This window comes from Notothenia rossii, assembly GCF_949606895.1.
Source record: "Notothenia rossii genome assembly, chromosome: 2".
Lineage (NCBI taxonomy): Eukaryota > Metazoa > Chordata > Actinopteri > Perciformes > Nototheniidae > Notothenia > Notothenia rossii.
Genome location: NC_136904.1, coordinates 72,801,821 through 72,815,808, shown reverse-complemented (window position 1 = coordinate 72,815,808; position 13,988 = coordinate 72,801,821). Strand labels below are relative to the sequence as shown.

General features: G+C 47.1%; 1 protein-coding gene across 9 annotated transcripts in view; it reads right to left on the bottom strand.

Annotated features, from left to right (window-relative positions):
• Positions 1–13,988, bottom strand: part of lrp1bb (low density lipoprotein receptor-related protein 1Bb) — a 336,417-nt gene that overhangs the window by 34,311 nt on the left and 288,118 nt on the right. For all 9 annotated transcript variants that reach the window (XM_079666350.1, XM_079666351.1, XM_079666347.1 and 6 more), the window contains 3 exons: positions 6,954–7,073; positions 6,538–6,779; positions 5,537–5,760 (listed from right to left, as the gene is read on the bottom strand). In XM_079666350.1, the coding sequence (XP_079522476.1) occupies positions 5,537–5,760; positions 6,538–6,779; positions 6,954–7,073 (586 nt within the window). The remainder of the gene's footprint in view (positions 1–5,536; positions 5,761–6,537; positions 6,780–6,953; positions 7,074–13,988) is intronic.

The following is a 13,988-nucleotide window of genomic DNA, read 5'->3' as shown; positions in this document are numbered from 1 at the left end:
ACATCTTTAATGCAATGCACATTTTTTTTAAATTATTTTATTTTTTAAACTTATTTTGGACTTCTGCCTCCGTTTCTGGCTGTAGCCGGCTGCCCTCACGTAGCCATCAACGTGCCGGGTGGCTATTGCTATCTGCTACATCGCCTACTGTCTGTCTCCGTCCCGCGCAACAACCGAGGACTCTCTCTGCCTCCTGCCTTCATCTCTGGGGTGCATCTGTCCCGTCCCGCTGCTCACATCCTCCTGCCATGTCGTGGATCTTCCTCGTCTCCACAACAATCCTCCACCTCTGTGAACCTAGCTAGCCCGCTAGCTGCTATCTGCTGCTATCTGCTGTTAGCTGCTATCGCTGCCATCACACTGCTCCCAGCCATTCTGCCTGTCATCATGCTGAAATACTCCATCTCACAGCTGCTGTCATTGACCAACTCCTCCACTTCGTCTTCCATCTCATTCATCAGACATCTTGGACTCCTTCATCGACCCCGCTACATTCACCGAAGCACCCGCCGAAGTTTTGTTTACCTTCAGCACGGACAATCCATTGCATCCATCTGCTCCATGCAACGCACTGTTGCACACCTGACGCGTCATCAGAACGCAACTCCTACTGCTTCTCTTACACTCTCCCCCGCTCACCTACACTCCCAGCTGCACGGAATACCTGGAGCGGATCCCACTGCCCTCCGCCTCCCAACACATATAACAAGCCATTTCTCCCCACCATCAAGCCTCCCTCCTCTGTTCCACTGCCCCCCGTCTCATGCCCACCCCCGCGCTGCTAACCTAGACAACCTCATACCTCTCCAGCCTGCCACCACCCCTACAACCCCCCACTTGACCAATTTTGCCCTTCTAAATATACGGTCACTCAACAATAAAGCCCACATCCTTCACGAACTCATCCTGGACAAATCCATTGACTTCCTTCTGCTCACTGAAACCTGGCAACAACCCAATGACTTCTTCTCGCTTAATCAAACATCCCCCCCTGGTTTTAATGACATCACTAAACCCCGCCCCTCATGCCGTGGTGGTGGACTGGCTGTTATCTACAACCAGAACATCCGGACTACAGAACTCACCCTCCCCTCAGTACCATCCTTCGAATTTCTCGCCTTCAAAACCCCTCCCTCACTGACAGTTATCCTCATTTACCGCCCCCCTAAACCACACCGCTCCTTCCTCTTTGATCTCACTGAACTCCTAACCATTGCTTCATCCCTCTCCCCACGTCTGTTACTCCTCGGCGACCTTAACATCCACATGGACTCCACCACCTGCAAACACGCTTCTGAATTTTCCTCCCTTCTGGACAATTTCTCATTTACCCAACATGTCACCTTCCCCACCCACGATAAAGGACACATCCTTGACCTTGTCTGCTCCACCAACCTCACAGTACTCGACCTCCACCCCTGCCCCTTTCCCCTCTCTGACCAGAAACTCATACAGTTCACCACCGCCTCCCCCGTCCGCCGCCCCCCCCCCCCACATCCAGGAACATCACTTTCCGTAATTGAGGCTCTGTTGATCCCCAGCACCTCTCCGACCTGCTATCCTCTACTCTCCCCCTGGACTCGAACCTCAGCTCACCCGATGATCAACTCAACCACCTTAATTCAACCCTACTCGCCTCCCTCAATAGCTTGGCCCCCCTCAAAAGGGAAAAATGTCACTTTTAAAACCTCCTCACCCTAGTTCACCCATGCACTCCGTAAACTGAAGCAAACCGGCCGCCAGCTAGAACGCCTAACCATGAAATTATCCCTCACAGTTCACCATGATTCCTACAAACTCCTTCTCACTACCTACAGAGACGCCCTCAATGCCGCAAAATCTGCTTACCTCTCCACCATCTTCATCGACCCCTCCCGTAACCCCAAGACCCTCTTCTCCACCGTCAACAAGCTCCTCAAACCCCGTGCTGACACCCTCTCTTCCTCCACTTCCACATGCAGTTCATTCCTCCAGTTTTTCTCTGACAAAATCACTGCCATTAATCACTCCCTATCCGCTGCATCTGACACACAAACATCTCCCCCAACATCCACCGCCACAATTCCTCCCTCCATCTCCCTTGACCTCCCGAGCCCTCCTCCCCATGGCATTCTCTCCCAGTTCACTCTGGTTACCCCCCCTAAAATACTCCAACTGATCAGCTCCTCCAAACCCACAATCTGCTCGCTTGACCCTCTACCCACCCCTCTTCTGAAGTCCTGCCTCCCCGTCCTTTGCCCCTACATTGTCAACCTTTTCAACTCCTCCCTGTCCCAAGGAACCGTTCCCTCTGCCTTCAAAACTGCTGCTGTCACTCCCATCCTCAAGAAACCCGGTCTGGATCCCTCCTCCCTCAGTAATTACCGCCCCATCTCCAACCTCCCCTTTCTCTCTAAAACAATAGAACGCATCATCTCCAAACAACTCCACCGCCATCTCCAAAAAAATGACCTTTTTGAACCCCTTCAGTCTGGTTTTCGTCCTCACCACAGCACAGAAACGGCACTCATCAAAGTCCTCAATTCCCTCCTCACCTCTGCTGACACCGGTTCCCTCAACATCCTCATCCTCCTTGACCTGAGTGCAGCCTTCGATACCGTGAGCCACACCATCCTGCTTACCCGACTCCGGGATATCGGTATCGAAGGTACTGCACTCAGGTGGCTCCAGTCCTACCTCTCCGACAGATCCCACTTCATCTCCCTCAACAATCACTCCTCTACCACAGCTTCAGTCACCCAAGGTGTTCCCCAAGGTTCATCTACATCCTCCTCCTTGGTCAGATTCTCCGCCATCACAACCTGGACTTTCACTGCTATGCTGACGACACACAGATCTACCTCAGCACCAAATCCCCCCACAACCCCCCTCTCACACACATCGAATCCTGTCTGACTGCAATAAAACCCTGGATGCAACACAACTTCCTCAAATTCAACAGCAATAAAACTGAACTCCTCCTCATCGGCTCCAAATCCACCCTCAGCAAAACCCCCAACCTGACACTCACCATCGATGGCACCCCTGTTTCCCCCTCCACCCAGGCACGCAACCTTGGCGTGATATTCGACCCCACCCTCTCCCTCGACCCCCACATCCGCCAAGTTGTAAAAACCTCATTTTTCCACCTCCGCAATATCGCCAAACTCCGTCCCTCTCTCACCCGCCCCGCAGCTGAGCGACTCATTCACGCCTTCATCTCCTCCCGCCTTGACTATTGCAACTCACTCCTCTTCGGCATCAGCACAACATCCCTCAACAGACTCCAGCGTGTCCAGAACGCAGCCGCCAGACTCCTCACCCACACCAAATCATGGCCTCACATCACCCCGGTCCTCAAAGAACTCCACTGGCTTCCCGTCTCGCACCACATTCACTACAAACTCCTGGTCCTCACCTATAAAGCCCTCCACCATCTGGCCCCCCCCCTACCTCACTGACCTCCTCATCCTCTACCATCCACCCCAGTCCCTCAGATCCACCTCAGCCGGTTTGCTCTCAATCCCCAAGGCCAAACTCCGGAGCTTCGGGGACAGAGCCTTCTCTGTGGCAGCCCCGAAGCTCTGGAACTCCCTCCCCCAAGACCTCCGTGAGTCTGATTCCCTCACCCTGTTCCAGTCCCATCTCAAAACCCACCTCTTCAACTCTGCTTATCCTTAAACCCGCCCCTCCCCCCTCTGAACCAACATCCTCCTGACTGCTTTTCTGTTTTTGTTTTGTTTTTTGTTTTTGTTTGTGTTTTTGTTCTTGTTTTGTTTGTCGACCTGACTCATAATGTAAAGCGTCTTTGGGTCTAGAAAAGCGCTATATAAATCCCATTTATTATTTACTTCCACATGCAGTTTATTAATTATTATTAACTTCCCCCCCCCCCCCCCACAGAGCGGAGCAAGGCAACGAAACTTAAAATAAGAAGCAGCATTTTACGGCGCGCTATGGGGGCCGCCTTGAGGGGGTTTCCCGACATGTCGTTTCAGTAAATTAAAGGGTGTTTCATGTTGTCGTTGCTGTGGGACTTCTTAATACCTTGGAAAATGCCGTTTAATACTTTTTAATACTTTTTAAAAGCCTTAATTTTCGCTAAATTGATTTATCAACTTTTAATACTTTTTAAGACCCCGCGGACACCCTGATTTAAGAAATTTAAATGAATTTTTGGGGGTATTGCCAATATGCTGACCCAGTTTCAGCCAGGCAGAGCGTTATAATAGTAACATCATAAACATTCAGGATATACCTGGACCTCTGCAGGAGAACTTTTTTGATAAATCTGTTTATGCGTTCTGGCTATTAATTTACATGGAAAGAACATGTCTCAATCATTGAAAAATGTAAATGCGTAACATTTCTGGAAACAGGCATGTTTATTTTGAAGATTAAATATGAATAGTGAAGTAACAATATTCACGCGCCACCATTTCTCCTCTTCTGCCTCTGCCGGTCAAGGATGACCATCAGATTCACACAGAGAGTTAGTTCAGGGACCTACGTTTATTCTACTGGCTGTTATGTGACGACTATCTCCCATTCACACAAATTACGTTTATTTTCTTCAAATCAACTTATTTAAAATATTTTCATGCCTACATTTTTTTTTAATATGCATCTTGGCATGCACATTGACAATAATACACCCCCCCCCCCCCCAGGGCCCGCCCTGGATATTGGGATTGTTGTTACAACTATCGCAACATATTTGGTCAGTCTCAGTACATATTCTTATAGTTGCTTTGGTCTTTGGTGATGATGTAATATCTATATAAGTAAGTGTAATTGCATTAATAAATGTTCTGGACATTTTCAACATTTTTCTTGCTAACTATTGCAGCTGACGAAAACATTTGGAAAGCCTCAGTATTCATTGTGAGATTATATGACATCAGTGTAGCCGCTCTGTTGTTGTTGGAGGTTACATTTAATATCTTGCTGTGAGTAACATTATTGATTTAATAAGTAACTGATAAGGCTACTTAGTCATTAGAAAATTGCTTACATTTTCAATGTCCACCAAGTAATAGTTTATTGATTACATTTTCCAAGTACAAGTGCCAGGTGTTTATTGGGGGGTTATTTAATTCACCTGTTGGTATCTTATTATTAATTGGGAGCAGCTTCGTGCAATTCTATTCCTGGCTAATCAGGGTGTGACTCGAGAGGTGGGGGATAGGCCCTTTTCAGAGTAGCTTCTTTTTTCAAGTGAATACTTTTGTATCTCAGGCTGTCTAATCAGGGGATAAGTACCACCACATACTGATACAAATGTCCATGAGTGAATATTTTGAGTTTTATTTTGTATTTGTATTAAGCATCTCATAGCTAATTTGATGTGAAAGGGTTATCTTCGTCTATTGCTTAGTCAGTAAAGGTATTTCATTGTTAGCTAACAGCAAACATGGTGCCTAGCTCCGATCGGAAGGAGAAAAATAAATCAGTGGCAAATCTACCCATTGTTTTCTGACATAACACACTTGTCTACAGGTCACAGGTCTTGAGAGATGTCAGTGGAAAAAAGAGAATAGCTATTTGCACAACTTACCCTCTGGCTGGGTTCACAGCGATGGCGTATGGCTCTCCGGCTATGTCAGTAATCAAACGTGTGCAATTTGGTCCCTTCAGTTGACCCACATTTATGGAATATCGCAATTTAGTCCAGTGAGCCGTGTAATAGCTGAACCAATGCATCCGAGAGTGATCAGTCCAATAGATGTTCCCTGTTATCCAGTCAGCAGAAATATCTCTGGGGCGCCGGAAGTCAGAACACTGAAAACAATAATATCCATATTGTCAGGAGCTCTCTTTAACTGGTAAGCAAATATTTACTAGTATGAGTATGACTCATAATAGCAAGGGACATGTTGTTATAGTGGGGGTTATAGTGTTGTCTACTGACAGAAACAACTTAACATATGCTAGTAATTTATAGCTCTTTATTCAAAATTGAACATAAGCAATTAACCTCAAAGTCAAATAACTTTTAACCTCAATGCTTATAATATATGTGGTAAAATACATGTACGAGGGATTATTTTGACAGATAACAATAGATGTTATAAACAAGCAATGTATTTATTCTCTCGACTAAGGTGGCTGACAAGTGCAAACATGCTACAATGGTGAAAAACACTTGCATTACGAGAAACGTGCTGCAGCTTCAGAAACCATTAAAATATAAAAAACACATTAAAATTGAGGAAACATTTTCTCCAACTTGACGAAACATGTGCAGAGTTTTGTTTATGCAACGCTTTAAGTCAACCATTTGCATGTTTCGTGAAGTTTGTGAAAAATGTCTAAATGCTGGGCATGTGTAATCAAGTTTGTGAAGATATTTATTTATTTGCTTGTGTATCTATATTTTCATAGTTTTTGAAACCGCAGTGCTTTTCTCCTAATGAAATGTTTTGGGCCGTTGCAATGTGTTTGCACCTGTCGGCCACCGTACTCAACCCATATTTCTCAACCCCTAATTGGACAAAAAACCGCCAAAGACAAAATAAATGTACCCTGATGTTTTAAAAAAGCGTTAGATATACTTACAATGTTTTTGGCATTTGTTTTAGTTTGACTTCTTTCTAGATTGTCTTTGTAAAAGATTCCACCGGGGTTAAACTGTGTTGCCCAAATGAACTTCTGGTGGTGAAACAGAGCATCCATCCCTATGATGCGGGCATTGTCCTCGATGTGAGTGAGCAGTTTGTGCCCATTGCTCTGGTTGAATGGATAAACAAAACTTTGGATCTCAGTGTCATTGGCGATGTAGAGCACCCGTTCTTCTGGTCCTGTATGATGAGATATGAATATTTAAGAAAAGCCAACAAACAATAAGTCAACATTAAGTAGTTTAAAAACAGTGCATATAAATACAGTTTAACATTTTACAATAAGATCATAATCACAACTTTGCATGCATGCAGAGTAAAACAAATGTTTCATATTTAACTTTAGGATCTTACCTTTTGCTATGCAGTTGCCATTTATCTCCTTATAATTCCGATCACATGTGCACTTAAAAGATCCTTTGATGTTTGTGCAGTAATGAGGACATGTGTCAAACTGTAGGCATTCGTTTATCTCTGGAAAAAAACAGCTTTTCTTTAGACACTTTTTAATATTTGTTTTCATCACTAATGAGACACAGACGCAGAACAGTTAAACCAAGGCCAACAGTGGTCAGGATATAACAATGCACAAGTAGGAATGTCTGTGTAAGTATGAACCTTTTATATAAATGTTCTCCATGATAAGTGGTGCCATCGACCCATTAGTACAGAGGAAATTATATAATTGCGATAACATTTATTTTATTTTATCATAAAGGTAAAAACTACAAGAACAAGAGCCTTCAAACTTGGAAACAATGCTCTATCGAAATCAGTCGCATTGACCCGAAGACACATTTTGAGTTGTATACACTACTGGAAAGAGGATATTCCTAGCTTTCTAATGATATCAGGATTGTTTTTGTACTCCAAATATTAAGCGAAATATGTCACATTATATAATGACTGTCACCGAGTCATCATTTTGAGAAAAAGGCCTTTAAAGTTTTCTCTTCTCTGGAATCCATCGATCTGATTGGTTATTAGCAAATGATCAAAATACTACGGAGGGAAGATATTTTCGTTTGGATTACTGGTCTGGGAGAAGCTCGCGAGTGTGTGTGTGTGTATACGTGTGTGTGTGTGTTTGTGTAATTTTGCGTTTGTGTGTATTGCGTTCCCGGGGAAAACCCTCACGAGAAACACCGGCTGTTGTTATGTCTGCTGTGACGTTACATTACTCCGTTCTCCGCTTGTATTTATGCCGTTGCAAGCTTAAAAGCTGTATTTATCATCTGAATTTGCCGAAACAAGTTTAATATTCTGAAAGCCAAGACTTTGTTTAATTGAAATCAGATGAAAACAAACTGTAACGGACCCTGCCGTGTTATTTATGATTACTCTACGCTTACATTCATAATGTCAGCCGGAGGGAGGGGGGGCGGCGCTGCGGAAGAGCAGATTGCCTGTCATCTTCCCTTTACAAGCTTAAAGAATGTATTTATCGTGTGAGTTTGGAAATAAAAGTTTCATATTCTGAAAGCCAAGACTTTGTTTGTTTAAAATTAAACAAAACACCCGAACCCGAAAAAATAGTTTTTTACGCAAATCCACGTTTATTTTGAAATGAGCCGTTGCGACTTCCGACTGATTTCGATAGAGCGGGTCACAATTATGAAAGCAATCATCTGTTGAGACTACAATAAATGCTAGGGATGCTCCGATCGATCGGACTCCGATCGATATCGACCGATACTCACTCTCTACCGATCGGTGCTCTCTAAACATGCCGATCGCATGACGTAAAATACATGATACTTTTCTCTGTGCGCGGCAAAACAAGCTCACCAAAATGGCTTCACTGGTCTGGCAGTATTTTAAGGTGTCCGAAAAAGACAGTAAAATAGCGGTATGCAACGTGTGGGAAGCAGAAACTTTAAACATCACTTTAAATGGAAGATTTAAAGTGATGTTTAAATCTTCCATTTAGACCCCGCCCACTCGATTGGATAGGATCTCGGTATTGGCCGATACTGATTCCGGCGATCGGCCCCAACATTGGCGATCGGAGCATCTCTAATTACTGCATCTACAATTATATACGTTCAGAAAGATGAAGACAGTAGGCGGTAGAGGAGAACAAATCATGTAACATATTGAAAGCAATATATTTATAAACAGTAGTCCTAAAGTAACATCTGGTTTGTGTCTGATCAAATTATCATACATTCTGTTTTACCTCATCAAAAACTTGGTTTTAAAATCAGGGTTTGACAGGACTTGACACAAGTGAAAAGGCTACATAATTGATTTAATTTGAACCATTTTCATTGCTTTTTCAAAAATAATGATATTTGTACTGCATGAGTGGGGGTTTGAATACAAAGTTCCATTCTTCCAAGCAAATAAATAAAATAAATAAAATCTAAAAATTACATACAAAGAATATCAAAGAAATAAATTAAAGAGACATAATATTTTCCACACACACACACACACACACACACACACACACACACACACACACACACACACACACACACACACACACACACACACACACACACACACACACACACACACACACACACACACACACACACACACACACACACACACACACACACACACACACACACACACACACACACACACACACACACACACACACACACACACACACACACACACACACACACACGTTTGGGACTCCACCCCATCAACAGAGCTTTGTAAATGTTGCTTCTTTCTGCTGTAATGATTGTACTTACAATAATGTAAAACTATAGGTTACTTACGTAACCCCAGTTCTCAGAGTAACATGAAGTGAGATGTCTCACTATGGGATGCGCCTCATCCGCGGAGCAAACAGCAGCATCAATCTCATTACGCCAATGCTGATTGGCAGGTGATCTTGACGTCAGCGTCAGGGAATCCACCCACCCTATATGTAGCTTGCGCTACGCCTCATGCGTCATTCAAAATAAGCACCTCTTCTCGCTTCACCATAGCAAGGAGGGCCGTCTGGTGAGACATCTCACTTCATGTTACTCTGAGAACTGGGGTTATGTAAGTAACCTATAGTTCTCATTCGTAACACTCCGTTTGATGTCTCACTATGGGATATTGTAGCTCCCGTATTGCGAGACGAGCTTATCTTGAAAATCACCAAACCAACCAGAACTTAACAGGTAGAGCTCTGACTCAACAGGGTGCCCAGCACTGCTCGGGCCACACTGGGAGCAGAGACGTCTAGCCTGTAAAAGCGGACAAAAGTGAGCGGCGAGGACCAGCTCGCCGCTGCACAAATGTCTTGGATGGAGACACCCTTGAACAAAGCCCAGGATGTAGCCAGACCACGAGTCGAATGATCACCCAAACCGAAGGTGCCTGCAGACCCTGACTCGTGTAAGCCAAAGCAATTGCCTCCACAATCCAGTGAGAGAGCCGTTGCTTAGTAACAGGCTTGCCCTTCTGAGGGTTAGCCCAGGACACAAAGAGTTGGTCATTACGACGAAACTCTTTTAATCTATCCATATAAGTGCGTAAAGCACGGACTGGACATAGCAAATTCGGCTGCTGTTCCCCGGAGGGACACAGCGGCGGAATAAATGCCTCAATGTCAATGGGGGTACATGAACCAACCACCTTAGGTATAAAGGCAGGGTTGGGCTTCAGCAACACTCTCGTTAGCCCTGGGGCGAACTGAGTGCCTGAAGGATGTACAGATAGCACATGAATGTCACTGACCCGCTTGGCGGATGCCAGGGCCAGTAACAGCACTGTCTTGAGTGACAGGTGCTTCATGCCAGCTTCTTCCAGGGGTTCAAATGGGGTTCGAGTGAGCCCATCTAAAACCACTGTCAAGTCCCGTAAGGGCACCAGTGACCTGGAGACAGGAAGTAGCCTGCGAGCTCCCTTCATAAAACGGCAGACCAAAGGATGTTGGCTGGCCGTCTTACCCTCAAAGCCCACATGGCATGCAGCAATAGCAGCCAGGTAGACTTTGATCGTGGAGAAAGCTCTGTGTTTATCAATCAGGTCCTGTAGAAATGATAAAATTACTCCCACATTGAAAAGAGGTGTGCCTTTTTTGAAGGCACCATTCCTCAAACACCCTCCACTTACAGCCATAAAGAGACCTGGTGGAGGAAGCTCTCGCACTCTGAATAGTGTTTATCACCTTCTGCGGGAGACCCACTGTATTCAGATTATACCACTCACAGGCCAGGCCCACAGGGCCATGCGCTCCGGGTGTGGGTGAAAGATCGTCCCCCCAGCCTGAGACAGTATGTCTCTGCGTAGGGGGAGCTGCCACGGCTGACCGCACAGCAGCTGATAGATCTCCGCCAGCCAGTACATGCAGGCCAGTGCGGAGCTATCAGGATCATTGTGTGGCGCTGTTCACTCACTCTGGCCAGAGTTTGGGGGTATCAGAGCCAGGGGTGGGAACGTGTACAGGAGGACCGGAGGCCAAATGTGCGCGAGCGCGTCCACGCCTAATGGTGCGTTTTGATCGCGCATTGTAAAGAAAAGCTGACAGTGAGCATTTTCTTTCGATGCGAACAGATCTACCGCGGCTCGGCCGTAACGCACCCACAGCTGGCTCACAACCATTGGATGTAGAGTCCAGTCTGCATATAGTGGTACAACTCTGAACAGCAGGTCTGCCCCGAGGTTCATCACTCCCGGTACGTGCGTCGCACTCAGAGAGAGGAGACGGCCGCAGCTCCACAAGATCAGTTTGCGTGCCAGCATGTGTAACTGGAGAGAGCACAAACCCCCTTGTCGGTTTATATACGATATTGTGGTCGTATTGTTCGTCCTCACAAGGACATGGTGTCCTCTGAGAAAAGAAAGAAAGCGTTTTAGGGTGAGGAACACCGCTAAAAGCTCCAGGTAATTGATGTGCGCCCGCTGGAGGTCTCTGCTCCAGAGACCCCTCACCGGGCGGCCCTCGTAAATACCTCCCCAGCCTGTCAGACATGCGTCCGCTGTGACCACCATCCGTGAAAGGACAGTCCCCATCGATACGCCGCGTACTAGAAAAGTTGGGTGAAGCCAGTGGCGCAGTGCCATTACGCATCTCGCCGTAACCATCACTCTCCGCTCGCCATGACGCGCAGGGTTTAGTCTTAGAGCTGCTACCCAGCGCTGAAACTCCCTCATGTGTAAGCATCCCAGTCGTATGACCAGAATGGCTGACGCCATGAGCCCCAGTAACCGCAAGCATGATCTGACTAGAACATGTTTGCCCAGCTGGAAATGAGCGAGACAAGCTCTGAAAGCTTTCACTCTTTCCGCCGACAAGCGGGCTGTAAAAGGCACAGAGTTTAGGCGTAAACCCAGGAAGAGTACAGTCTGTGCTGGGCACAGCATGCTCTTCTCTGTGTTTATTATGAAACCCAGGTGGAGCAGGTGCTTTACGAGGACATTTGTCTGCGTAATAGCCTCCTGCTCCGACTGTGCGAGGAGCAGCCAGTCGTCTAGGTAGGTTGCCAGGCAAATACCCTGTTGTCTCAACGGGGCTATCGCGGCTTCCGTACATCGTACAAACACCCTTGGACTGAGAGACAGCCCGATGGGAAGTACTCTGCATTCGTAACAGATCCCCTGAAATGCGAACCTCAGATATTTCCTGTGTGGGTAATATACTGGGATGTGGAAATACGCATCCTTCAGGTCGACTGATGTAAACCAGTCATTTTGTCGCACGAGACGCAGCAGAGATGTGTGAGTGAGCATTCTGAATTTGTATCTTTTTAGATACGCGTTCAGAGCCCTCAAATCTAGTATTGGCCGGATTCCTTTCCCTCCCCGTTTGGAAACGAGGAAATACTTGGAATAAAAGCTGCTCTGACTCCGCTCGGCGGGTATTATAGATACAGCCTTCTTTTCTAGAAGCGAGAGGATCTCTCTTTTTAGAATGTGGGCTGACTCCCCTCGGGCCTGTGAATACAGAACGCCCGAGAAGCGAGGGGGGGTGACAGCGAATTGGAGTCTGTAGCCCTGTGTAACTGTCTTGAATACCCAAGCAGACGTTGTGAGCATCTTCCACTGTTCGCTCCTTAGAGCAAGCGGAGATGTCACGTCTTTTGCCTTCTGAGTCTCTATTTGTTGTGTTATGGGGCCCTCTAGTGTCTGAACACGGTGGTACCCCGATTTGACAGTCCCCACCGACACTGCGAATGCGCGTGACAGAGGTGTCTTCACAACCCCAGCCGGCACTGCGCCTGCACGTGACAGTGGTGGCCTCACAGCCCCAGTCGTCACTGCGCATGCGCGTGGCAGCGGTGCCTTCACAGACCCGTTCATTGTCCGCCTTTTGAGAGAGCTCGTAACTGCTCTCAAAAGGGGAACAAATGGCGGGCTGTTTATTGGTTTTATTGTTTTTATTGTTTTTTCTTTCATGTTTTTGAGCTGCGCCCTCGGCCTGAGGCCTGGATGCGTCAGCGGAAAATGCTTTATCCGAGAAAACAGAACAATACTGTGACATGTGTTTTTGTTCGCTTGAGGATGGCGTTGAGGCATCTCTCGAGGCAGCGGGAACACATCTGGAGCTGGGGAACCTTCCAGCTCCGTCACCGAGGGAAGAAGAGGATGCTGTCAGGCCGTCCGCTTCTTCTTCCTCGACTGCTGGCCGAAATTCTGGGTTGGCTGCGCCTGGGCTGCAGCCTGAACCGGAGATTTTCTGGGCCAACTCGCCCTCGTCTCCTGCCTGGGCTGGGGACTCGGGAAGTGCTGTGACCTCTGCTGTTTGGGTACTTTAAACCGAGCAGCTGAGGTAACTTGGGCGAAGGACTGCCGCTGTGGAGGCAACGGCTGGACCCTTTGAGGAAGACAGAGGTGGGGGTCCTCGTCTTCCTTCTTCTTGGACTCGCATCTCTTCTACATAGAAGCGAGCACAGATCCAAAAATCACCTCGGGAACGATGGGCATGTCCAGCACATCCTCTCTTTCCCGGTCTGGGAGGTTGGTGAGGTTGAGCCATCTAGCTCTTTCCTGCACCACCATAATTCCCATTGCCTTGCCCGTGGCCTGGACGGCGCAGTGTTGTCGCGGCTATCTCGTCCAGTACTGCCGGTCCAGGATTACTCGTAATTTCCTCGCAGAGCTCCGTTTGGTAAGCGGTTAGCAGCGAGGAAATGTTCAAAGCCCCGGCAGATAATGCTGCGGCTCTGTAGGACCGTTCAGTCATGGTTGACTGGAACCGGTCCGCCTTTGCCGGCTGCATGGGGTTCCTGCTCGGTGTAGTCGCCATCCTCGGGAGGAGGTGAGCTGCCACCAGTGGTTCCATCGGCGGTATGCGGAGCAGGCCGAGCCTCTCCATACCTTCGCAGTCTAGGGAGGAGGCACCCTGGATTGGGGCCTTGTTGCTGAAGGGCCGGTCTCTCCACGAGACCGACACCTCATCCAACATCTCCGGGAAGACCGGCAGGAGTTGCCTCT